The 27,080-nt window shown below is 44.1% G+C and overlaps 1 protein-coding gene across 1 annotated transcript in view; it reads left to right on the plus strand.

Moving 5' to 3' along the window:
- The first annotated feature begins 1,087 nt into the window (after positions 1-1,087).
- LOC121586372 overlaps positions 1,088-27,080 on the plus strand; it is a 38,574-nt gene continuing 12,581 nt past the window's right edge. The window contains exons 1-8 of the mRNA XM_045226568.1: positions 1,088-1,170; positions 1,322-1,435; positions 5,726-5,839; positions 5,991-6,104; positions 10,541-10,654; positions 10,806-10,919; positions 15,210-15,323; positions 15,475-15,588. Of these exons, the coding sequence (XP_045082503.1) occupies positions 1,103-1,170; positions 1,322-1,435; positions 5,726-5,839; positions 5,991-6,104; positions 10,541-10,654; positions 10,806-10,919; positions 15,210-15,323; positions 15,475-15,588 (866 nt within the window). The 5' untranslated portion in view covers positions 1,088-1,102. The remainder of the gene's footprint in view (positions 1,171-1,321; positions 1,436-5,725; positions 5,840-5,990; positions 6,105-10,540; positions 10,655-10,805; positions 10,920-15,209; positions 15,324-15,474; positions 15,589-27,080) is intronic.

The raw sequence follows: 27,080 nt of genomic DNA on the forward strand, positions 1-27,080 counted from the left end.
CAAGCCGAAGAACACCATCCCAACCGTGAAGCACGGGGGTGGCAGCATCATGCTGTGGCGGTGCTTTGCTGCAGGAGGGACTGGTGTACTTCACAAAATAGATGGCATCATGAGGAAGGAAAATTATGTGGATATATTGAAGCAACATCTCAAGACATCAGTCAGGAAGTTAAAGCTTGGTCGCAAATTGGTCTTCCAAATGGACAATGACTCCAAGCATACTTCCAAAGTTGTGGCAAAATGGCTTAAGGACAACAAAGTCAAGGTATTAGAGTGGCCATCACAAAGCCCTAACCTCAATCCTAAAGAACATTTGTGGGCAGAACTGAAAAAGCGTGTGCGAGCAAGGAGGCCTACAAACCTGACTCAGTTACACCAGCTCTGTCAGGAGGAATGGGCCAAAATTCACCCAACTTATTGTGGGAAGCTTGTGGAAGGCTACCCGAACCGTTTGACCCAAGTTAAACAATTTAAAGACAATGCTACCAAATACTAATTGAGTGTATGTAAACTTCTGACCCACTGGGAATGTGATGAATGAAATAAAAGCTGAAATAAATCATTCTCTCTCCTATTATTCTAACATTTCACATTCTTAATATAAAGTGGTGATCCTAACTGACCTAAGACATGGAATTTGTACTAGGATTAAATGTCAGTAATTGTGAAAAACTGAGTTTAAATGTATTTGGCTAAGGTGTATGTAAACTTCCGACTTCAACTGTATGTACCACTGAAAAGTTGACATGTTATACTTCTGATTGAAAAATGAGGAGTTTTGTGCTTTTGTCAGGATTAAACAGCAGAGACCAGCCTCTCCTGTACCCAGCTGTGTGTCCATGAAGAGTGACCAATCTATGGATCCACCTATCATGTTCAGAGAAGGAGATGTTTCCATTGAACAAAGGTTTGTTTTATTAATAGAACATACAGTAGATAGAGAATGAACATGATATATTCTATTTCATACTGATTCTCCCCTTTCTTGATGTTTCCTGCCAACCAGATGAGTCTCTGAGTACTTCAAACTGACTGGTTTCTTTGTGCTTTTGTCAGGATCAAACAGCAGAGACCAGTCTCTCCTGTACCCAGCTGTGTATCCATGAAGAGTGACCAATCTATGGATCCACCTATCATGTTCAGAGAAGGAGATGTTTCCATTGAACAAAGGTTTGTTTTATTAATAGAACATACAGTAGATAGAGAATGAACATGACATTATCTATTTCATACTGATTCTCCCTTTTCTTGATGTTTCCTGCCAACCAGATGAGTCTCTGTGAGTACTTCAAACTGACTGGTTTCTTTGTGCTATTGTCAGGATCAAACAGCAGAGACCAGCCTCTCCTGTACCCAGCTGTGCATCCATGAAGAGTGACCAATCTATGGATCCACCTATCATGTTCAGAGAAGGAGATGTTTCCATTGAACAAAGGTGTGTTTTATTAATAGAACATACAGTAGATAGAGAATGAACATGACATTTTCTATTTCATTCTGATTCTCCCTTTTTCTTGATGTGTAACAAAATATATCTCAGTATTTGTTACACAGTGAGGGAAAAAAGTATTTGATCCCCTGCTGATTTTGTACATTTGCCCACTGACAAAGAAATGATCAGTCTATAATTTTAATGGGAGGTTTATTTGAACAGTGAGAGACAGAATAACAACACATAAATCCAGAAAAACACATGTCAAAACTGTTATAAATTCATTTGCATTTTAATGAGGGAAATAAGTATTTGACCCCCTCTCAATCAGAAAGATTTCTGGCTCCCAAGTGTCTTTTATACAGGTAACGAGCTGAGATTAGGAGCACACTCTTAAAGGGAGTGCTCAAGAAAGCACATATACAGGGCCGTCTGAAGTTTGCCAATAAACATCTGAATGATTCAGAGGAGAACTGGGTGAAAGTGTTGTGGTCAGATGACCAAAATCGAGCTCTTTGGCATCAACTCAACTCGCCGTGTTTGGAGGAGGAGGAATGCTGCCTATGACCCCAAGAACACCATCCCCACCGTCAAACATGGAGGTGGAAACATTATGCTTTGGGGGTGTTTTTCTGCTAAGGGACAGGACAACTTCACCGCATCAAAGGGACGATGGACGGGGCCATGTACTGTGAAATCTTGGGTGAGAACCTCCTTCCCTCAGCCAGGGCATTGAAAATGGGTCATGGATGGGTATTCCAGCATGACAATGACCCAAAACACATGGCCAAGGCAACAAAGGAGTGGCTCAAGAAGAAGCACATTAAGGTCCTGGAGTGGCCTAGCCAGTCTCCAGTCCTTAATCCCATAGGAAATCTGTGGAGGGGAGCTGAAGGTTCGAGTTGCCAAACGTCAGCCTCAAAACCTTAATGACTTGGAGAAGATCTGCAAAGAGGAGTGGAACAAAATCCCTCCGGAGATGTGTGCAAATCTGGTGGCCAACTACAAGAAATGTATGACCTCTGTGATTGCCAACTATACACACAAAGAACCATCCATCAATATGTATTTTTGTTGTTATTCTCTCAATGTTCAAATAAACCTACCATTAAAATTATAGACTGATCATGTCTTTGTCAGTGGGCAAACGTACAAAATCAGCAGGTGATCAAATACTTTTTTCCCTCACTGTATTTACAGTTGAAGTCGGAAGTTTTCATACACTTAGTTGACTGTGCCTATAAACAGCTTGGAAAATTCCAGAAAATGATGTCATGGCTTTAGAAGCTTCTGATAGGCTAATTGACATCATTTGGGTCAATCGGAGGTGTACCTGTGGATGTATTTCAAGGCCTACCTTCAAACTCAGTGCCTCTTTGCTTGACATCATGTGAAAATCAAAAGAAATCAGCCAAGACCTCAGAAAAAGAATTGTAGACCTCCACAAGTCTGGTTAATCCTTGGGAGCAATTTCCAAACGCCTGAAGGTACCACGTTCATCTGTACAAACAATAGTACGCAAGTATAAACACCATAAGACCACGCAGCCGTCATACCACTCAGGAAGGAGACGCGTTCTGTGTCCTAGAGATTAACGTACTTTGGTGCGAAAAGTGCAAATCAATCCCAGAACAACAGTAAAGGACCTTGTGAAGATGCTGGAGGAAACAGGTACAAAGGTATCTATATCCACAGTAAAATGAGTCCTATATTGACATAACCTGAAAGGCCACTCAGCAAGGAAGAAGCCACTGCTCCAAAACCGCCATAAAAAAAGCCAGACTACGGTTTGCAACTGCACATGGGGACAAAGATCGTACTTTTTGGAGAAATGTCCTCTGGTCTGATTAAACAAAAATACACTGCTCAAAAAAATAAAGGGAACACTAAAATAACACATCCTAGATCTGAATGAATGAAATAATCTTATTAAATACTTTTTTCTTTACATAGTTGAATGTGCTGACAACAAAATCACACAAAAATTATCAATGGAAATCAAATGTATCAACCCATGGAGGTCTGGATTTGGAGTCACCCTCAAAATTAAAGTGGAAAACCACACTACAGGCTGATCCAACTTTGATGTAATGTCCTTAAAACAAGTCAAAATGAGGCTCAGTAGTGTGTGTGGCCTCCACGTGCCTGTATGACCTCCCTACAACGCCTGGGCATGCTCCTGATGAGGTGGCAGATGGTCTCCTGAGGGATCTCCTCCCAGACCTGGACTAAAGCATCCGCCAACTCCTGGACAGTCTGTGGTGCAATGTGGCGTTGGTGGATGGAGCGAGACGTGATGTCCCAGATGTGCTCAATTGGATTCAGGTCTGGGGAACGGGCGGGCCAGTCCATAGCATCAATGCCTTCCTCTTGCAGGAACTGCTGACACACTCCAGCCACATGAGGTCTAGCATTGTCTTGCATTAGGAGGAACCCAGGGCCAACCGCACCAGCATATGGTCTCACAAGGGGTCTGAGGATCTCATCTCGGGTACCTAATGGCAGTCAGGCTACCTCTGGCGAGCACATGGAGGGCTGTGCGGCCCCCCAAATAAATGCCACCCCACACCATGACTGACCCACCGCCAAACCGGTCATGCTGGAGGATGTTGCAGGCAGCAGAACGCTCTCCACGGCGTCTCCAGACTCTGTCACGTCTGTCACATGTGCTCAGTGTGAACCTGCTTTCATCTGTGAAGAGCACAGGGCGCCAGTGGCGAATTTGCCAATCTTGGTGTTCTCTGGCAAATGCCAAACGTCCTGCACAGTGTTGGGCTGTAAGCACAACCCCCACCTGTGGACGTCGGGCCCTCATACCACCCTCATGGAGTCTGTTTCTGACCGTTTGAGCAGACACATGCACATTTGTGGCCTGCTGGAGGTCATTTTGCAGGGCTCTGGCAGTGCTCCTCCTGCTCCTCCTTGCACAAAGGCGGAGGTAGCGGTCCTGCTGCTGGGTTGTTGCCCTCCTACGGCCTCCTCCACGTCTCCTGATTTACTGGCCTGTCTCCTGGTAGCGCCTCCACGCTCTGGACACTACGCTGACAGACACAGCAAACCTTCTTGCCACAGCTCGCATTGATGTGCCATCCTGGATGAGCTGCACTACCTGAGCCACTTGTGTGGGTTGTAGACTCCGTCTCATGCTACCACTATAGTGAAAGCACCGCCAGCATTCAAAAGTGACCAAAACATCAGCCAGGAAGCATAGGAACTGAGAAGTGGTCTGTGGTCACCACCTGCAAAACCAGTCCTTTATTGGGGGTGTCTTGCTAATTGCCTATAATTTCCACCTGTTGTCTATTCCATTTGCACAACAGCATGTGACATTTATTGTCAATCAGTGTTGCTTCCTAAGTGGACAGTTTGATTTCACAGAAGTGTGATTGACTTGGAGTTACATTGTGTTGTTTAAGTGTTCCCTTAATTTTTTTGAGCAGTGTAGAACTGTTTGGCCATAATGACCATTGTTATGTTTGGAGGAAAAAAGGGGTCCTTGCAAGCCGAAGAACACAATCCCAACCGTGAAGCACGGGGGTGGCAGCATCATGCTGTGGCGGTACTTTGCTGCAGGAGGGACTGGTGCACTTCACAAAATAGATGGCATCATGAGGAAGGAAAATTATGTGGATATATTGAAGCAACATCTCAAGACATCAGTCAGGAAGTTAAAGCTTGGTCGCAAATTGGTCTTCCAAATGGACAATGACCCCCAAGCATACTTCCAAAGTTGTGGCAAAATGGCTTAAGGACAACAAAGTCAAGGTATTAGAGTGGCCATCACAAAGCCCTGACCTCAATCCTAAAGAACATTTGTGGGCAGAACTGAAAAAGCGTGTGCGAGCAAGGAGGCCTACAAACCTGACTCAGTTACACCAGCTCTGTCAGGAGGAATGGGCCAAAATTCACCCAACTTATTGTGGGAAGCTTGTGGAAGGCTACCCGAACCGTTTGACCCAAGTTAAACAATTTAAAGACAATGCTACCAAATACTAATTGAGTGTATGTAAACTTCTGACCCACTGGGAATGTGATGAATGAAATAAAAGCTGAAATAAATCATTCTCTCTCCTATTATTCTAACATTTCACATTCTTAATATAAAGTGGTGATCCTAACTGACCTAAGACATGGAATTTGTACTAGGATTAAATGTCAGTAATTGTGAAAAACTGAGTTTAAATGTATTTGGCTAAGGTGTATGTAAACTTCCGACTTCAACTGTATGTACCACTGAAAAGTTGACATGTTATACTTCTGATTGAAAAATGAGGAGTTTTGTGCTTTTGTCAGGATTAAACAGCAGAGACCAGCCTCTCCTGTACCCAGCTGTGTGTCCATGAAGAGTGACCAATCTATGGATCCACCTATCATGTTCAGAGAAGGAGATGTTTCCATTGAACAAAGGTTTGTTTTATTAATAGAACATACAGTAGATAGAGAATGAACATGACATTTTCTATTTCATACTGATTCTCCCTTTTCTTGATGTTTCCTGCCAACCAGATGAGTCTCTGTGAGTACTTCAAACTGACTGGTTTCTTTGTGCTATTGTCAGGATCAAACAGCAGAGACCAGCCTCTCCTGTACCCAGCTGTGTATCCATGAAGAGTGACCAATCTATGGATCCACCTATCATGTTCAGAGAAGGAGATGTTTCCATTGAACAAAGGTGTGTTTTATTAATAGAACATACAGTAGATAGAGAATGAACATGACATTTTCTATTTCATTCTGATTCTCCCTTTTTCTTGATGTGTAACAAAATATATCTCAGTATTTGTTACACAGTGAGGGAAAAAAAGTATTTGATCCCCTGCTGATTTTGTACATTTGCCCACTGACAAAGAAATGATCAGTCTATAATTTTAATGGGAGGTTTATTTGAACAGTGAGAGACAGAATAACAACACATAAATCCAGAAAAACACATGTCAAAACTGTTATAAATTCATTTGCATTTTAATGAGGGAAATAAGTATTTGACCCCCTCTCAATCAGAAAGATTTCTGGCTCCCAAGTGTCTTTTATACAGGTAACGAGCTGAGATTAGGAGCACACTCTTAAAGGGAGTGCTCAAGAAAGCACATATACAGGGCCGTCTGAAGTTTGCCAATAAACATCTGAATGATTCAGAGGAGAACTGGGTGAAAGTGTTGTGGTCAGATGACCAAAATCGAGCTCTTTGGCATCAACTCAACTCGCCGTGTTTGGAGGAGGAGGAATGCTGCCTATGACCCCAAGAACACCATCCCCACCGTCAAACATGGAGGTGGAAACATTATGCTTTGGGGGTGTTTTTCTGCTAAGGGGACAGGACAACTTCACCGCATCAAAGGGACGATGGACGGGGCCATGTACTGTGAAATCTTGGGTGAGAACCTCCTTCCCTCAGCCAGGGCATTGAAATGGGTCATGGATGGGTATTCCAGCATGACAATGACCCAAAACACATGGCCAAGGCAACAAAGGAGTGGCTCAAGAAGAAGCACATTAAGGTCCTGGAGTGGCCTAGCCAGTCTCCAGTCCTTAATCCCATAGGAAATCTGTGGAGGGAGCTGAAGGTTCGAGTTGCCAAACGTCAGCCTCAAAACCTTAATGACTTGGAGAAGATCTGCAAAGAGGAGTGGAACAAAATCCCTCCGGAGATGTGTGCAAATCTGGTGGCCAACTACAAGAAATGTATGACCTCTGTGATTGCCAACTATACACACAAAGAACCATCCATCAATATGTATTTTTGTTGTTATTCTCTCAATGTTCAAATAAACCTACCATTAAAATTATAGACTGATCATGTCTTTGTCAGTGGGCAAACGTACAAAATCAGCAGGTGATCAAATACTTTTTTCCCTCACTGTATTTACAGTTGAAGTCGGAAGTTTTCATACACTTAGTTGACTGTGCCTATAAACAGCTTGGAAAATTCCAGAAAATGATGTCATGGCTTTAGAAGCTTCTGATAGGCTAATTGACATCATTTGGGTCAATCGGAGGTGTACCTGTGGATGTATTTCAAGGCCTACCTTCAAACTCAGTGCCTCTTTGCTTGACATCATGTGAAAATCAAAAGAAATCAGCCAAGACCTCAGAAAAAGAATTGTAGACCTCCACAAGTCTGGTTAATCCTTGGGAGCAATTTCCAAACGCCTGAAGGTACCACGTTCATCTGTACAAACAATAGTACGCAAGTATAAACACCATAAGACCACGCAGCCGTCATACCACTCAGGAAGGAGACGCGCTCTGTGTCCTAGAGATTAACGTACTTTGGTGCGAAAAGTGCAAATCAATCCCAGAACAACAGTAAAGGACCTTGTGAAGATGCTGGAGGAAACAGGTACAAAGGTATCTATATCCACAGTAAAATGAGTCCTATATTGACATAACCTGAAAGGCCACTCAGCAAGGAAGAAGCCACTGCTCCAAAACCGCCATAAAAAAGCCAGACTACGGTTTGCAACTGCACATGGGGACAAAGATCGTACTTTTGGAGAAATGTCCTCTGGTCTGATTAAACAAAAATACACTGCTCAAAAAAATAAAGGGAACACTAAAATAACACATCCTAGATCTGAATGAATGAAATAATCTTATTAAATACTTTTTTCTTTACATAGTTGAATGTGCTGACAACAAAATCACACAAAAATTATCAATGGAAATCAAATGTATCAACCCATGGAGGTCTGGATTTGGAGTCACCCTCAAAATTAAAGTGGAAAACCACACTACAGGCTGATCCAACTTTGATGTAATGTCCTTAAAACAAGTCAAAATGAGGCTCAGTAGTGTGTGTGGCCTCCACGTGCCTGTATGACCTCCCTACAACGCCTGGGCATGCTCCTGATGAGGTGGCAGATGGTCTCCTGAGGGATCTCCTCCCAGACCTGGACTAAAGCATCCGCCAACTCCTGGACAGTCTGTGGTGCAATGTGGCGTTGGTGGATGGAGCGAGACGTGATGTCCCAGATGTGCTCAATTGGATTCAGGTCTGGGGAACGGGCGGGCCAGTCCATAGCATCAATGCCTTCCTCTTGCAGGAACTGCTGACACACTCCAGCCACATGAGGTCTAGCATTGCAACCAGACTGTCCAGCAACGCCACATTGCACCACAAGCCAGGAGTTGGCTACACAACTAGGGGGTTTTAGGCTGGGTTTCTGTACAGCACTTCGAGATATTAGCTGATGTAAGAAGGGCTATATAAAATAAAATTGATTGATTGATTGTCTTGCATTAGGAGGAACCCAGGGCCAACAGCACCAGCATATGGTCTCACAAGGGGTCTGAGGATCTCATCTCGGGTACCTAATGGCAGTCAGGCTACCTCTGGCGAGCACATGGAGGGCTGTGCGGCCCCCCAAATAAATGCCACCCCACACCATGACTGACCCACCGCCAAACCGGTCATGCTGGAGGATGTTGCAGGCAGCAGAACGTTCTCCACGGCGTCTCCAGACTCTGTCACGTCTGTCACATGTGCTCAGTGTGAACCTGCTTTCATCTGTGAAGAGCACAGGGCGCCAGTGGCGAATTTGCCAATCTTGGTGTTCTCTGGCAAATGCCAAACGTCCTGCACAGTGTTGGGCTGTAAGCACAACCCCCACCTGTGGACGTCGGGCCCTCATACCACCCTCATGGAGTCTGTTTCTGACCGTTTGAGCAGACACATGCACATTTGTGGCCTGCTGGAGGTCATTTTGCAGGGCTCTGGCAGTGCTCCTCCTGCTCCTCCTTGCACAAAGGCGGAGGTAGCGGTCCTGCTGCTGGGTTGTTGCCCTCCTACGGCCTCCTCCACGTCTCCTGATTTACTGGCCTGTCTCCTGGTAGCGCCTCCACGCTCTGGACACTACGCTGACAGACACAGCAAACCTTCTTGCCACAGCTCGCATTGATGTGCCATCCTGGATGAGCTGCACTACCTGAGCCACTTGTGTGGGTTGTAGACTCCGTCTCATGCTACCACTAGAGTGAAAGCACCGCCAGCATTCAAAAGTGACCAAAACATCAGCCAGGAAGCATAGGAACTGAGAAGTGGTCTGTGGTCACCACCTGCAAAACCAGTCCTTTATTGGGGGTGTCTTGCTAATTGCCTATAATTTCCACCTGTTGTCTATTCCATTTGCACAACAGCATGTGACATTTATTGTCAATCAGTGTTGCTTCCTAAGTGGACAGTTTGATTTCACAGAAGTGTGATTGACTTGGAGTTACATTGTGTTGTTTAAGTGTTCCCTTAATTTTTTTGAGCAGTGTAGAACTGTTTGGCCATAATGACCATTGTTATGTTTGGAGGAAAAAGGGGGTCCTTGCAAGCCGAAGAACACAATCCCAACCGTGAAGCACGGGGGTGGCAGCATCATGCTGTGGCGGTGCTTTGCTGCAGGAGGGACTGGTGCACTTCACAAAATAGATGGCATCATGAGGAAGGAAAATTATGTGGATATATTGAAGCAACATCTCAAGACATCAGTCAGGAAGTTAAAGCTTGGTCGCAAATTGGTCTTCCAAATGGACAATGACCCCAAGCATACTTCCAAAGTTGTGGCAAAATGGCTTAAGGACAACAAAGTCAAGGTATTAGAGTGGCCATCACAAAGCCCTGACCTCAATCCTAAAGAACATTTGTGGGCAGAACTGAAAAAGCGTGTGCGAGCAAGGAGGCCTACAAACCTGACTCAGTTACACCAGCTCTGTCAGGAGGAATGGGCCAAAATTCACCCAACTTATTGTGGGAAGCTTGTGGAAGGCTACCCGAACCGTTTGACCCAAGTTAAACAATTTAAAGACAATGCTACCAAATACTAATTGAGTGTATGTAAACTTCTGACCCACTGGGAATGTGATGAATGAAATAAAAGCTGAAATAAATCATTCTCTCTCCTATTATTCTAACATTTCACATTCTTAATATAAAGTGGTGATCCTAACTGACCTAAGACATGGAATTTGTACTAGGATTAAATGTCAGTAATTGTGAAAAACTGAGTTTAAATGTATTTGGCTAAGGTGTATGTAAACTTCCGACTTCAACTGTATGTACCACTGAAAAGTTGACATGTTATACTTCTGATTGAAAAATGAGGAGTTTTGTGCTTTTGTCAGGATTAAACAGCAGAGACCAGCCTCTCCTGTACCCAGCTGTGTGTCCATGAAGAGTGACCAATCTATGGATCCACCTATCATGTTCAGAGAAGGAGATGTTTCCATTGAACAAAGGTTTGTTTTATTAATAGAACATACAGTAGATAGAGAATGAACATGACATTTTCTATTTCATACTGATTCTCCCTTTTCTTGATGTTTCCTGCCAACCAGATGAGTCTCTGTGAGTACTTCAAACTGACTGGTTTCTTTGTGCTATTGTCAGGATCAAACAGCAGAGACCAGCCTCTCCTGTACCCAGCTGTGTATCCATGAAGAGTGACCAATCTATGGATCCACCTATCATGTTCAGAGAAGGAGATGTTTCCATTGAACAAAGGTGTGTTTTATTAATAGAACATACAGTAGATAGAGAATGAACATGACATTTTCTATTTCATTCTTATTCTCCCTTTTTCTTGATGTGTAACAAAATATATCTCAGTATTTGTTACACAGTGAGGGAAAAAAAGTATTTGATCCCCTGCTGATTTTGTACATTTGCCCACTGACAAAGAAATGATCAGTCTATAATTTTAATGGGAGGTTTATTTGAACAGTGAGAGACAGAATAACAACACATAAATCCAGAAAAACACATGTCAAAACTGTTATAAATTCATTTGCATTTTAATGAGGGAAATAAGTATTTGACCCCCTCTCAATCAGAAAGATTTCTGGCTCCCAAGTGTCTTTTATACAGGTAACGAGCTGAGATTAGGAGCACACTCTTAAAGGGAGTGCTCAAGAAAGCACATATACAGGGCCGTCTGAAGTTTGCCAATAAACATCTGAATGATTCAGAGGAGAACTGGGTGAAAGTGTTGTGGTCAGATGACCAAAATCGAGCTCTTTGGCATCAACTCAACTCGCCGTGTTTGGAGGAGGAGGAATGCTGCCTATGACCCCAAGAACACCATCCCCACCGTCAAACATGGAGGTGGAAACATTATGCTTTGGGGGTGTTTTTCTGCTAAGGGGACAGGACAACTTCACCGCATCAAAGGGACGATGGACGGGGCCATGTACTGTGAAATCTTGGGTGAGAACCTCCTTCCCTCAGCCAGGGCATTGAAAATGGGTCATGGATGGGTATTCCAGCATGACAATGACCCAAAACACATGGCCAAGGCAACAAAGGAGTGGCTCAAGAAGAAGCACATTAAGGTCCTGGAGTGGCCTAGCCAGTCTCCAGTCCTTAATCCCATAGGAAATCTGTGGAGGGAGCTGAAGGTTCGAGTTGCCAAACGTCAGCCTCAAAACCTTAATGACTTGGAGAAGATCTGCAAAGAGGAGTGGAACAAAATCCCTCCGGAGATGTGTGCAAATCTGGTGGCCAACTACAAGAAATGTATGACCTCTGTGATTGCCAACTATACACACAAAGAACCATCCATCAATATGTATTTTTGTTGTTATTCTCTCAATGTTCAAATAAACCTACCATTAAAATTATAGACTGATCATGTCTTTGTCAGTGGGCAAACGTACAAAATCAGCAGGTGATCAAATACTTTTTTCCCTCACTGTATTTACAGTTGAAGTCGGAAGTTTTCATACACTTAGTTGACTGTGCCTATAAACAGCTTGGAAAATTCCAGAAAATGATGTCATGGCTTTAGAAGCTTCTGATAGGCTAATTGACATCATTTGGGTCAATCGGAGGTGTACCTGTGGATGTATTTCAAGGCCTACCTTCAAACTCAGTGCCTCTTTGCTTGACATCATGTGAAAATCAAAAGAAATCAGCCAAGACCTCAGAAAAAGAATTGTAGACCTCCACAAGTCTGGTTAATCCTTGGGAGCAATTTCCAAACGCCTGAAGGTACCACGTTCATCTGTACAAACAATAGTACGCAAGTATAAACACCATAAGACCACGCAGCCGTCATACCACTCAGGAAGGAGACGCGTTCTGTGTCCTAGAGATTAACGTGACTTTGGTGCGAAAAGTGCAAATCAATCCCAGAACAACAGTAAAGGACCTTGTGAAGATGCTGGAGGAAACAGGTACAAAGGTATCTATATCCACAGTAAAATGAGTCCTATATTGACATAACCTGAAAGGCCACTCAGCAAGGAAGAAGCCACTGCTCCAAAACCGCCATAAAAAAGCCAGACTACGGTTTGCAACTGCACATGGGGACAAAGATCGTACTTTTTGGAGAAATGTCCTCTGGTCTGATTAAACAAAAATACACTGCTCAAAAAAATAAAGGGAACACTAAAATAACACATCCTAGATCTGAATGAATGAAATAATCTTATTAAATACTTTTTTCTTTACATAGTTGAATGTGCTGACAACAAAATCACACAAAAATTATCAATGGAAATCAAATGTATCAACCCATGGAGGTCTGGATTTGGAGTCACCCTCAAAATTAAAGTGGAAAACCACACTACAGGCTGATCCAACTTTGATGTAATGTCCTTAAAACAAGTCAAAATGAGGCTCAGTAGTGTGTGTGGCCTCCACGTGCCTGTATGACCTCCCTACAACGCCTGGGCATGCTCCTGATGAGGTGGCAGATGGTCTCCTGAGGGATCTCCTCCCAGACCTGGACTAAAGCATCCGCCAACTCCTGGACAGTCTGTGGTGCAATGTGGCGTTGGTGGATGGAGCGAGACGTGATGTCCCAGATGTGCTCAATTGGATTCAGGTCTGGGGAACGGGCGGGCCAGTCCATAGCATCAATGCCTTCCTCTTGCAGGAACTGCTGACACACTCCAGCCACATGAGGTCTAGCATTGTCTTGCATTAGGAGGAACCCAGGGCCAACCGCACCAGCATATGGTCTCACAAGGGGTCTGAGGATCTCATCTCGGGTACCTAATGGCAGTCAGGCTACCTCTGGCGAGCACATGGAGGGCTGTGCGGCCCCCAAATAAATGCCACCCCACACCATGACTGACCCACCGCCAAACCGGTCATGCTGGAGGATGTTGCAGGCAGCAGAACGTTCTCCACGGGCGTCTCCAGACTCTGTCACGTCTGTCACATGTGCTCAGTGTGAACCTGCTTTCATCTGTGAAGAGCACAGGGCGCCAGTGGCGAATTTGCCAATCTTGGTGTTCTCTGGCAAATGCCAAACGTCCTGCACAGTGTTGGGCTGTAAGCACAACCCCCACCTGTGGACGTCGGGCCCTCATACCACCCTCATGGAGTCTGTTTCTGACCGTTTGAGCAGACACATGCACATTTGTGGCCTGCTGGAGGTCATTTTGCAGGGCTCTGGCAGTGCTCCTCCTGCTCCTCCTTGCACAAAGGCGGAGGTAGCGGTCCTGCTGCTGGGTTGTTGCCCTCCTACGGCCTCCTCCACGTCTCCTGATTTACTGGCCTGTCTCCTGGTAGCGCCTCCACGCTCTGGACACTACGCTGACAGACACAGCAAACCTTCTTGCCACAGCTCGCATTGATGTGCCATCCTGGATGAGCTGCACTACCTGAGCCACTTGTGTGGGTTGTAGACTCCGTCTCATGCTACCACTAGAGTGAAAGCACCGCCAGCATTCAAAAGTGACCAAAACATCAGCCAGGAAGCATAGGAACTGAGAAGTGGTCTGTGGTCACCACCTGCAAAACCAGTCCTTTATTGGGGGTGTCTTGCTAATTGCCTATAATTTCCACCTGTTGTCTATTCCATTTGCACAACAGCATGTGACATTTATTGTCAATCAGTGTTGCTTCCTAAGTGGACAGTTTGATTTCACAGAAGTGTGATTGACTTGGAGTTACATTGTGTTGTTTAAGTGTTCCCTTAATTTTTTTGAGCAGTGTAGAACTGTTTGGCCATAATGACCATTGTTATGTTTGGAGGAAAAAGGGGGTCCTTGCAAGCCGAAGAACACAATCCCAACCGTGAAGCACGGGGGTGGCAGCATCATGCTGTGGCGGTGCTTTGCTGCAGGAGGGACTGGTGCACTTCACAAAATAGATGGCATCATGAGGAAGGAAAATTATGTGGATATATTGAAGCAACATCTCAAGACATCAGTCAGGAAGTTAAAGCTTGGTCGCAAATTGGTCTTCCAAATGGACAATGACCCCAAGCATACTTCCAAAGTTGTGGCAAAATGGCTTAAGGACAACAAAGTCAAGGTATTAGAGTGGCCATCACAAAGCCCTGACCTCAATCCTAAAGAACATTTGTGGGCAGAACTGAAAAAGCGTGTGCGAGCAAGGAGGCCTACAAACCTGACTCAGTTACACCAGCTCTGTCAGGAGGAATGGGCCAAAATTCACCCAACTTATTGTGGGAAGCTTGTGGAAGGCTACCCGAACCGTTTGACCCAAGTTAAACAATTTAAAGACAATGCTACCAAATACTAATTGAGTGTATGTAAACTTCTGACCCACTGGGAATGTGATGAATGAAATAAAAGCTGAAATAAATCATTCTCTCTCCTATTATTCTAACATTTCACATTCTTAATATAAAGTGGTGATCCTAACTGACCTAAGACATGGAATTTGTACTAGGATTAAATGTCAGTAATTGTGAAAAACTGAGTTTAAATGTATTTGGCTAAGGTGTATGTAAACTTCCGACTTCAACTGTATGTACCACTGAAAAGTTGACATGTTATACTTCTGATTGAAAAATGAGGAGTTTTGTGCTTTTGTCAGGATTAAACAGCAGAGACCAGCCTCTCCTGTACCCAGCTGTGTGTCCATGAAGAGTGACCAATCTATGGATCCACCTATCATGTTCAGAGAAGGAGATGTTTCCATTGAACAAAGGTTTGTTTTATTAATAGAACATACAGTAGATAGAGAATGAACATGACATTTTCTATTTCATACTGATTCTCCCTTTTCTTGATGTTTCCTGCCAACCAGATGAGTCTCTGTGAGTACTTCAAACTGACTGGTTTCTTTGTGCTATTGTCAGGATCAAACAGCAGAGACCAGCCTCTCCTGTACCCAGCTGTGTATCCATGAAGAGTGACCAATCTATGGATCCACCTATCATGTTCAGAGAAGGAGATGTTTCCATTGAACAAAGGTGTGTTTTATTAATAGAACATACAGTAGATAGAGAATGAACATGACATTTTCTATTTCATTCTGATTCTCCCTTTTCTTGATGTGTAACAAAATATATCTCAGTATTTGTTACACAGTGAGGGAAAAAAGTATTTGATCCCCTGCTGATTTTGTACATTTGCCCACTGACAAAGAAATGATCAGTCTATAATTTTAATGGGAGGTTTATTTGAACAGTGAGAGACAGAATAACAACACATAAATCCAGAAAAACACATGTCAAAACTGTTATAAATTCATTTGCATTTTAATGAGGGAAATAAGTATTTGACCCCCTCTCAATCAGAAAGATTTCTGGCTCCCAAGTGTCTTTTATACAGGTAACGAGCTGAGATTAGGAGCACACTCTTAAAGGGAGTGCTCAAGAAAGCACATATACAGGGCCGTCTGAAGTTTGCCAATAAACATCTGAATGATTCAGAGGAGAACTGGGTGAAAGTGTTGTGGTCAGATGACCAAAATCGAGCTCTTTGGCATCAACTCAACTCGCCGTGTTTGGAGGAGGAGGAATGCTGCCTATGACCCCAAGAACACCATCCCCACCGTCAAACATGGAGGTGGAAACATTATGCTTTGGGGGGTGTTTTTCTGCTAAGGGGACAGGACAACTTCACCGCATCAAAGGGACGATGGACGGGGCCATGTACTGTGAAATCTTGGGTGAGAACCTCCTTCCCTCAGCCAGGGCATTGAAAATGGGTCATGGATGGGTATTCCAGCATGACAATGACCCAAAACACATGGCCAAGGCAACAAAGGAGTGGCTCAAGAAGAAGCACATTAAGGTCCTGGAGTGGCCTAGCCAGTCTCCAGTCCTTAATCCCATAGGAAATCTGTGGAGGGAGCTGAAGGTTCGAGTTGCCAAACGTCAGCCTCAAAACCTTAATGACTTGGAGAAGATCTGCAAAGAGGAGTGGAACAAAATCCCTCTGGAGATGTGTGCAAATCTGGTGGCCAACTACAAGAAATGTATGACCTCTGTGATTGCCAACTATACACACAAAGAACCATCCATCAATATGTATTTTTGTTGTTATTCACCTAGGTTAATTCATTTAACCAATAACACTTAAACCTAGGCCTAAACAAATGTTTCCACAACTACAAGGAAAATGAGCTGTATCACCCATCCTAACCCTAATAACAGTCTTTTCCTCTAAAGTTGGTGCTAGAGCTATTGGCTCCCTTGTAATCAAATGTGATATATTTATAGCTTTAATAACTGTCAATGTTGAAATAGTTAAATTGCTTCTCACTGTTGTTATAATATACTAAAGTGTTGATGTCATTGTCGATTCATCCATTTTCCCCTAAGCTTTGAACTCTTTACTTGTACTTCCATCTATCACCACTAGTGTCACTACATTCACTCTCAGTCCTAACTCTAATCCCTCACTTTCAAACTTTTCATTATAAAAAATACACTTACAATTACCTTGATCTTCCTGCTGGGAATTGTAAATATAGATACTCAATCACCCTCAATCTTCTCTTATCATTCAGCAACGCATACTTTTTCAATGCAACTGCTCCTAACAGATCTAAACTCCTACCATATCTATCTTCTCACTAAACTCTACATTTTCCTTCACCACTGTTCTCTCTCTCTTACTACTAACTAACATTGAAGCTTAGCTTACTGTCCTAGAGTTCCTTCAACCCTAGTTTTCTTAACTTTTTTAATCTGACTTTTTCTCCTAACTTTTAAAAACCATTTTCAAAAACCATTTCACTGATTTATTCACAAAATCCCTTACCTCTAATTTTAAAATATGTGATCGGGAAGTCCCCACCTGCTTATGATTTCTTTACACACAGACTTGGCAAACGATTGAGCATCTTTTAGCCTAGTTTGAAATCTTATTCACCTCTTGGTGTAGGAATGTAACCAAGAATAACAGTCACCCTTTTAACATTATTTTTCAAACAGATTGTGCTCCTTCCTATGATATAATATTTTCAAGCAAATATGATTCCCAAAAACCCTACTCTTTTAAAATCTTCTACCAGACAGCCGTCTGGTGTACATCTTATTGTACAGTTCAACTTACACAATGCATCTCTTCCCAACAATGCAATAGGTATATGTTCTGATACCAGTATGGGTATTTAAATTTTCTCTGATTTTTATAGCAGATCTCAATTGGTTCCTTAAGAGTAATCAACTGTTTTACTCTCTCGAATCCCTATCCTAATTAGTTAATTTTACATAGTGAGATGTGTAACCTCTTCAGGCTGAACACAGATAAAAGCTTTTCCACTATCCACCATCACTTCTCATAGTCCTTTGTTTTCACTTCAATTGTTGGATATTTTTCCCTAATTGGTGCTAACAGCTGACACCCCCCTTCGGATCTTCTAGGCACTCCTAGAATCCTTGCTCCTTTAAGGGTTCACCTGTCCTCCAGATGATCTTCACTTGCTCCTGTATCTTCCTCTGAAATTCCCTCTTTCCAGAAACTATCTATGGATATGAACCAACTTGTACCACTAGTTGTGGCTGGTACAATTGCATTTGACCTTGTTCAGTTGAAGCTATGGCAGTGATTGTTGATTTGGTGCACACTGATTCTTCATAACCAAAGCTTTTCTTCTCCTTCTTCTTCTCCTCCAGTTGTATTTCATCAAGTTTTCTGAGAGTTTCTTGGTCCTGTTCTTTCTTGTTGTTGACATATCGGTATTCTTCAAAAGCTTATATTCTAAGTTCTGTCCTCGAATGATCACCTTCCATCATCTTCTTACTTGTGCTCTCTTTCCTTTCCTCAATGTATTCTTCTTCAATTCTTGGGATCCTTTTCTCAGCAGTTTTTTCTTCTCTTTTGTATCTTCAGCTTCTTGAGTTGTTGTTCCAGTTCTCGTTGTCTCTTCTAAATTATTCCCCTTATCCAGGCATAATACAATTCAGTCTATATCTCTTTCTATTTCTTCTTTGCTAATCATTGTTGGATAAAATCCTCTTGAATATGAAGCACCTTTAATCTCCAAGTCTTCATCTTTGTCTTCATCTTTCCGAACCTCATTCTTCTCTTTGTTTCCAGACATCTCGGTTTTCTTACTTCTGGAGTTTTGGATTCATCTTTCTGGTCGTCTCTGCTTCTCCTCTCTCTATTATTCAATCACTTTCATCATGTTGATGACGTCAGGGTTAAGATTCCCTCTACTAGCTATGGTTGTTCAATGTCAGGCCAACTTTTATTCCCTTTTCCAGATAACCTTTAGTTAATGGTATTGCAATGTTTACCATTTTCAACTATATCAACAGGTGTAATTACTTTCATAGTTCTTATGTCCCTTTTCCCCCCTTGTAACAACTATTTTATATTCCTTTATCGTAAATTATTTCTATTTTAGACTATGTGTCACGATCGTCAGGGAGAGACCAATGCGCAGCGTGATGAACAAACATACTTTAATTAGTTAACGTGTAAACAAGATACAAAACAAGAAACGACTCGTGAAGTCCACGTGACAATGACCGAACACGGAACAAAAACCCACAAACACAAAGGGAAAACAGACAGTTTAAATATGGCTCCCAATCAGAGACAACCAGCCAACAGCTGACACTCGTTGCCTCTGATTGGGAGTCACTCAGGCAAAACATAGAAATAGACGAACTAGAACCCCCAACATAGAAACACACCACATAAAACAAACACACCCTGGCTCAACAACTAGAGTCCCATAGCCAGGGTGTGACAGTACTTCCAAAGGCGCGGACTGCGACCGCGCCTCAAAAAAGAGCAAAACAGGGGAGGGCTGGGTGGGCATACCTCCTCGGCGGCGGTTCTGGCTCCGGGCTTGCCCACCACCCTCCAACAAACCCCCCATAGCGCCCCTGGTCCGGTCTGGCCCCGCTGGCTAGAGCTGGACTGGACGTAGCAGGAGCGGTTAGCTTCAACTCCGTAGTGGAGCCGTTGACCGGTACCTGGTTAGGCACCGGTGACCCAGGCACGGGTTGTGCCGGACAGACGACGCGCACCCCTGGCTTGGTGCGTGAGGCAGGAAAGGACCGGACCTGGCTGACGATACGCACCCCTGGCTTGGTGCGTGGAGCAGCAACGGCCTCACTGGACTGACGACTCGCACCCCTGGCTTGGTGCGAGTGGCCGAACGGGCTGGACCAGGCTGACGACTCGCACCCCTGGCTTGGTGCGAGTGGCAGGAACGGGCTGGACCAGGCTGACGACTCGCACCCCTGGCTTGGTGCGAGTGGCAGGCACGGGCTGGACCAGGCTGACGACTCGCACCCCTGGCTTGGTGCGAGTAGCAGGAACGGGCTGGACCAGGCTGACGACTCGCACCGTAGACTTGGTGCGAGTGGCAGGAACAGGCCGGGCCGGGCTGGCGACGCGCACCGTAGGCTTGGTGCGTGGAGCAGCAACGGGCCTTACCGGGCTGGCGATGCGCACCGTAGGCTTGGTGCGAGGGGCAGGAACAGGCCGGTGTCATGTGAATTTTTATCTCTAATTCACCCTAAGCTTGAATCATTACCAGAGGTTGTAAGGCTCTGGTTTTAATCATCAATGATTCAAGGTCCACAACTCACAAGTCTTATCTGTATTTTTATTCATGGCGAGAGCTCTGGCCAAAAACACAAACATACTGTTTTTATACCCCTTGACAAACAAAGGCACTATGCTCCTCCCACCTTTAGGTGGCTTTTTTAAACAGTTCCCGCCTCCTCCTTTACCCTTGAATGTTTAGTACCCCATATGTTAGTGGGTTGACACTACATGATAATTCTAACATTTACACTGTATTTGGGGTAAAATCCTTTAGTCATTATTCTTAAAATCCAAATTAATCTAACAATCCACCCCTTTGACTAAATATTCCCACATTCAGGATAAATGTATTTTACAAGCATGATTCATCTCAGAGATCACATCAGAACTATTAAACATTTCATCCAATTGCGGTCTTTCAGGGTCCAAATCCTCGTCATCCACCAAGCCTGGAGGATCATTTTTCACATTCCCCTGGTCAGAGTCCGGAGTCAGTCCATCTCTCATCATTGTTTAGATACCGCATTTCACCAACGCCTGACTCACCAATCCTCGGACACAGGGAACAAGACAACAACCACATAATACAAGAATACCCATACAAACACTGATCGCTCCTAAGATGGTGGCTGCTAGGGTTTTCCATTTACCAAATATTTCATCAAACCACCCTATCCACAATGTACTAACTTCTGAGTTCAGTTCATCCTTCACTTAGTGCAGTTAATTCTGTAAGAGCTCTGGTGACTGTCCCATCCAGTGTGGTGTTGTTACGGATAAATATGCAACAATGGCTTATCTTTCTATAGACACCGGCCCTTTCTGCCTGATCTAGAACCAACCTCTACTAAGTTATGAGCGGGATGGCGGATAATCGCTCAGAGATCCCCTTTACTGCATCTCTAGTCTTGTCAATAAATCGTTGTTGGTTGTAATAGATATAATTTATCCAATCCATATTTATTTTTTTGTCACCCACCAGAAAAATGTTGTAGTAAAACTCTCCCATATTTGATTTATAGCTTTGTATTTGTCTGGAACACCCCTGGGGATGCCTATACCATCTATCCAAATTGGGCTATTTCCTTCCTGACTTATTTATTTTTCTCCTAATTATTCTTCCTGTCACTGGTCTTTGATGACCAATTCTTACAGGTTGGACCAACAATACTGGTGCACAAGTACCCACCCATCCCTCTGGTAATGTCTGCCGAATGCTCCCTTTTTTAGTGCATGCCCACCACACATCAGTCAAAGGGATGGTTAGGTTCCTAATTTTTTTTCCCTTCCTTCCTTATCTAAATCAGTCACATTAATTAATTAATCTCCTTACAGCCATCAAAATCACCCAAGCTACGGGTGCCATTTCTATGTCTGTAACACTGGTATTCGCCAGGAGTTAAAGTGAATCTAGGTGGGCTGGCCGAGTATGTCAATTTTGCCAGCCCAATCCCTGTGCAATTGGGCTCTTTTTGATTGGACCCCAGGTCTAATACACAGGGAAACATTGCCTTTGGCATTGGGGCGGTCAACATTGCTGGTCACCCAATGGAGCATGCATAACAATTTGTCTCCCCCAAGGCCCTAGCGGTGTATTTCATCCACTTTAACCAGAGATTCTCATCAGGGACCCCCTCCACTTCCCCATTGTTCCATTCCTGGAGGAGAAAATCTTTCATAGTGGACGAGTTAGTCAAATTGACTCCGTCATCCCTTGACTGATTTACTCGGTCTATTGTCATCAATGGATTAATGCCAGTACCTGCTCCCTCTATCTCTTTTGACTCCATTAAATATAATCTTAGACAAGTATCCCGTCCGTATACGTCCGCGCAAGCCCAGTAAATTCTTTTCATGTCCTCTTTAGTGACCTTTACTATTGTTACTACCATCTCCGTGGGGATGTCGTTATACCTTCTTATCCTCCATCTGGACGTCCAGCCCCCCCCCCGTCTCATATCTCCTTCCCCCAGTATGTCTAAATACCTGAGCCCAGGAACAATCCGCTGAGGGGGCTGAACATAAATACAACGGGATCTTATAATCCCATGTTGCTTGCTTATCCGCTCTGATAAGATCCCTAATCATAATTTTGAATCTTACTCCCCACCCTTCTCTGACTCCTATTTTGTAGATCACTCGCCCTTGATGGTCAGTATGTCGGGTCGCTTTCCCTTTATTTCTTAATAATGGTAAGGCCATAGCGTAATTGGTGCGAGGTGGTGGTGGATTTTAACCTACCACGACTATTGCCGAGACTATGATGCAGCTCAGGGTCACCCATATTCTCAAAAACCCCCAACCCTCTCCTGTCTTGAGTCCTTCTGCTCGGTACCACCCCATACTCACACCCTAGGAACACACTACAGTGATGATAGGTCTGGGTAGGAGATCTTCGTTGACAGAGATGACCCCCGCACCCTGTGGCGCAGTTCCGCTCGTCAACTCTGCGTGTGCTAAGCGGTGCTTGTATGTGGTCTTACCTTCTTGCAGTGGGTAACATGGACCCAGGTTCCTCTCTCTGCTATTCTAATGGCCAAGGTGGTTACCAACATAACCTGATAGGGCCCTTCCCAACAGGCCCGCTTCCAGTTTTCCTTCTAGTGACTGGATGCTCACCAGTCACCTGGTTAGATAGTGGGTCACCTTCTCCTTTAGTTCACCTGTGGGGCACAAAACCTCTGACATACGGGTGTGGTTAATAAACTATCTTCACACATGTTCAGATTAATGTAACAATTTCTGACTGCATTCTCTTTTTAGACTATCAAAAAAATTTTTTTTCAAAAAGTATTTTGTCCTCTCCTTCGTATATTATCTAATACAATTAGCCTCTTCCCCCCTCTTGACACATAGTTCTGCTTGTGTCAATTTTTTCCACCTTCCTAAACATTCCCTTAGGTTATTTATCAACCAATTGCCATGCCTTTCATTTTTGAGATTATTTTTTGCTTCTTTATTGCTCCTCCCACTTCCTTTGTCTTTATGGCGGCTAAATTCGACTTTCATTCAGTTCAGAATCAATTAGTAATCCAATCAAACAATCTCTTATCTTGTAAAAACACTTATGTTTAGTTCAACCTCTGTTCTACCCCGGCTCTCCCGGGCTTGACCTGAAGACTGATTGTTGGACATGACAAGTCTATTTTTTAAGTCATTTAAGTCTTCTGTCTAGCAACATAGAATAAAAATCTCTATGTTCATGATTAACCCAGTTATATCTAATAGCCCACCAAAAAACTTCATCATCTTTAAATCACTACCAATGTCATATCCCTCGTTACTCTCTACCATTTGGATAACATCCCTGATGTATGTATGCCTCCTTAGAGTTCCAAATTACTTTACCATGGGCTACCATTGCCTTCTCATAGATAAGATCACTTAATTTACCCGTATGCAGTACATAATGGAGTACGCAAACTTTACAGCACTTTATCATTACCAATAAGCTCATCATTTGTTTTTTGTTTTAACGGTTTTGGCGCTTCAAATATAGCAGTTTTCCTGGATGAGTTTAACATTCACCCCTCCTGGGTTATAGTGTGTCCTAGGTAAATGACCTCTACCAAAGTTGAAGTTTCTTTTTGCTCACTTTGTGTCCCTGTTCTGCCAGGAAGGTTAACAATTGGATTGTATCCCTCTTACATCCCTCCTGGATAGGATTAGCCAATAGAATATCATTTACATAAACTAACATTTGCGTCCTTCCCTATGTTCAAACTTTCCCAAATTCCTAGTTATAGCCTGGTCTAAGATTGTAAGACTTTCCGAGTAGCCTTGAGGCATCCTAGCCTAAGTCCATTTCCTTCCCTGAAAAGTAAAGCCAAACCACCCCTGACTATCCGGATGAACTTGGATACTAAAGAAAGCATTAGCTAAATCTATCACTGTAAAATAGGAGTTCTCTGGTTTCAATTGGTTCAGCAATGTATTTCAGCAATGATATTTCTATTAACCCCCTGCAAGTCCATGACCATCCTCCAGTCGGCGCTAGGTGCCTCCTTTCTAACAGGAAAAATTGGAGAGTTTCATTGTACCTCATCTCCAGGAATTATCACCTCTCCCTTAAGTAAATGCTCAAATGTAGGTGTTATCGCTTTTATTGCTTCTGGTTTCATAGTATATTGCTTTTGGTATGGTCTATTATCGAATCGAGGAATCACTTGTACTGGAGCTACCCCCTTAATTAGTCCTACATCTGCTGTCCTTGTGACCATAATTTGAACGGAATTGCTTCTAACTCAGCCTCCTGTTCCTGAGTTAAGAAAATCTATTCCTGTCATCCGTTAAAACTTATCTCCAGATGGACTCTGGGCTGGGGTTTTTTTGCTCTCCAATTTAACTTTCTTCTATATCTCCCAGTGGAGTGGCCATACTGATCCCCATTTGGTGTATTCTGCCAGTCAGTAATGTTTTCCCCCTGTTTTATCCATTTACCTAGTGATAACCATTCCTCTGAATGTCCTTTCACTAGGGCAACATGGGGGCTCCACCTTTCTCTGTACAGCCTCTGGCTCTGTGAACCCATTTTAACCCAATTCGAAAAAACAACAATCACAAATAGCCAGGCCTCACTCAATTTGATAGCTTACTTTTATGACCTAAATACTGCCTAACTGAGATGAGCTAATCTCTTTCTCCTAGTTATAATCTAAAGATGGTAGTACACACAAAACATGATAGATATTCCCAGTCTTAACCCATCAATAATTGTTTGTATCATTCTAATTCCTCCTAACTAATCCATTAAACCACTCAAAATTCCTCGAGTATACAATGATTATTTAATTGATTACCCTAACTCTGCTACATGTGATCTCATCTCAAATGATCCATTATCAATTATTTGATCCACCCCCTAGTAAATCTCTCTCCTCTTCTGTCCTGGAGTTCTACCGATCCCAGCTATTTCCCCTAGTGGCCATTAAATACTCTGCTCTCATCTGTTCCTTTTCTTACTCTGTTAGTCTCTGCTTTTCAAGCTCCAGAAACTGTTATCTCTGTCTCTCAGCCTTTTATTCTCTCCCTCTCTAACTTCCTCTGTCTCTCTAAGTCTGTCTCTGCCTCTCCTTTTTCCCGCCAACCAGAGCCACAAATCATTCTCCTTGTCCTCAACTCTCAACCCTCTCAGCTCTATCGCTACTTCCCTCCTATCATTACTGAATCAATGATAATACATTTACATTCTAGTCACCCAGCAGACGCTCCCATCCAGAGCAACCTAGTGAATACATTTTTATTATTTTAATCTTTTTTTTTTTTTTACTGGCCTCCCCCCGTGGGAATCGAACCCATAACCCTGGCGTTGCAAACACCATGCTCTATCAACTGAGCTCCATCCTTGCCGGCCATTTTCCCCCCTACCCTGGACGACGCTGGGCCAATTGTGCACCGCCCATGAGTCTCCCGGTTGCTGTCGGCTGCGACAGAACCTGGATCCGAACCAGGATCTCTAGTGGCACAGTTAGCCCTGCGATGCAGTGCCTTAGACCACTGCGCCACTCAGGATAATAATAACTGCAATATGTAACGATCCCGGCAGTCTGAGTCGGGTCCTGTCTGTGGACTAGTTGTTCTGCTCGTGATCTCCAGTTTCCCGAGGGTTCTGGAACGCTCCGGGGAGCTCTCTTGATTTCCGCACCTGTATCCCATCAGCAATCTGCACACCTGGTCCTGATCATCACCCTTCTTAGGCTCTGGCCTAACATCCATTCCCTGCCGGATCGTTAGCCATGAACAGTAGGTTTACCAGAGTATCAGTCTTAGAGCTTCTAGCGTTAGTTTTGTTGTTTTGCACCTTGTTGGTTTGTTGTTTACTTACCTCCGTTTTGTTCCATCTGCAGTCACCCGTCCGGAACCTTCATCCAACCTCTGCCTGGTGGTCGGCGGCTGCCGAGCCATGATCGGATCAACCACTGCACCCCCAACAACTAATCAACGCCGCCCGCTCTGTTCCCTGGATTACTCAGCATCACTCTTGAATTTGTAAATAAACACTCACCTTCGTTTCAACTTACCTTGTCCTGGTCTGCTTCTGGGTTCTGGCTTTGTAACTCGTGACAGAACGATCCGGCCAGTAATGAACCCAGCGGACCTGGACTCTGTTCGCCATGCCATTACCCATCAGGAGAAGATGTTGGGCCATCATAGCACGGAGCTACAGGAGATCGCGTTGGCAGTTCGGAACCTTTCTACCGGTCTGACGGAGGTCCAGAACCAGCGCCAGTTTCCGGTGGAGGATCCACTACCGGTTTCACCCATCTCGCCTGCCGCGTCTGGAGCGGTGTCCTTCCGTGAGCCCAAGGTTCCGACGCCGGATAAATATGAGGGGGAGCTGGGAAGATGCCGTTCTTTCCTTATGCAGTGTGGGTTAGTGTTCGATCTACAGCCCTACTCTTATGCCACAGACAAGGCTAGGATAGCCTTTGTGATTGAGTTGCTGCGTGGTCGAGCGCTGGAGTGGGCTTCAGCCGTTTGGGAACGACAAGACCCCTGCATGGCTTCATACCAGGGGTTCACGGCCGAGCTGAGGAAGCTTTTCGACCATTCCGTCCGAGGGAGGGACGCAGCTAGGCGCCTGTTTTCGCTTCACCAAGGAACTCGCAGCGTGGCCGACTTCGTGATCGAGTTCAAGACGTTGGCTGTGGAGAGTGGGTGGAATGAGGAGTCTCTGCAAGCGGCCTTTTACCAGGGTCTGTCGGAGCAGCTCAAGGATGAGTTGATCTCCTATCCGGAGCCTAGTGACCTGGACAGCTTGGTAGCCTTGTCTATTCGGGTGGATAATCGAGTCCGAGAGCGAAGGAGGGAGAAGCAATGGGGTCCGTCCAATCGATCAGCTTCTCAGTTCCCAGTCGGGTCGGGTGGTGGACCAGAACACGTCGATCATTCTCCACCACAAAGGATTAGTGGAGAGGTCCTCTCTCCCGATTCTGAACCCATG

Source organism: Coregonus clupeaformis, chromosome 17 (assembly GCF_020615455.1).
Source record: "Coregonus clupeaformis isolate EN_2021a chromosome 17, ASM2061545v1, whole genome shotgun sequence".
In the NCBI taxonomy this organism is placed as follows: domain Eukaryota; kingdom Metazoa; phylum Chordata; class Actinopteri; order Salmoniformes; family Salmonidae; genus Coregonus; species Coregonus clupeaformis.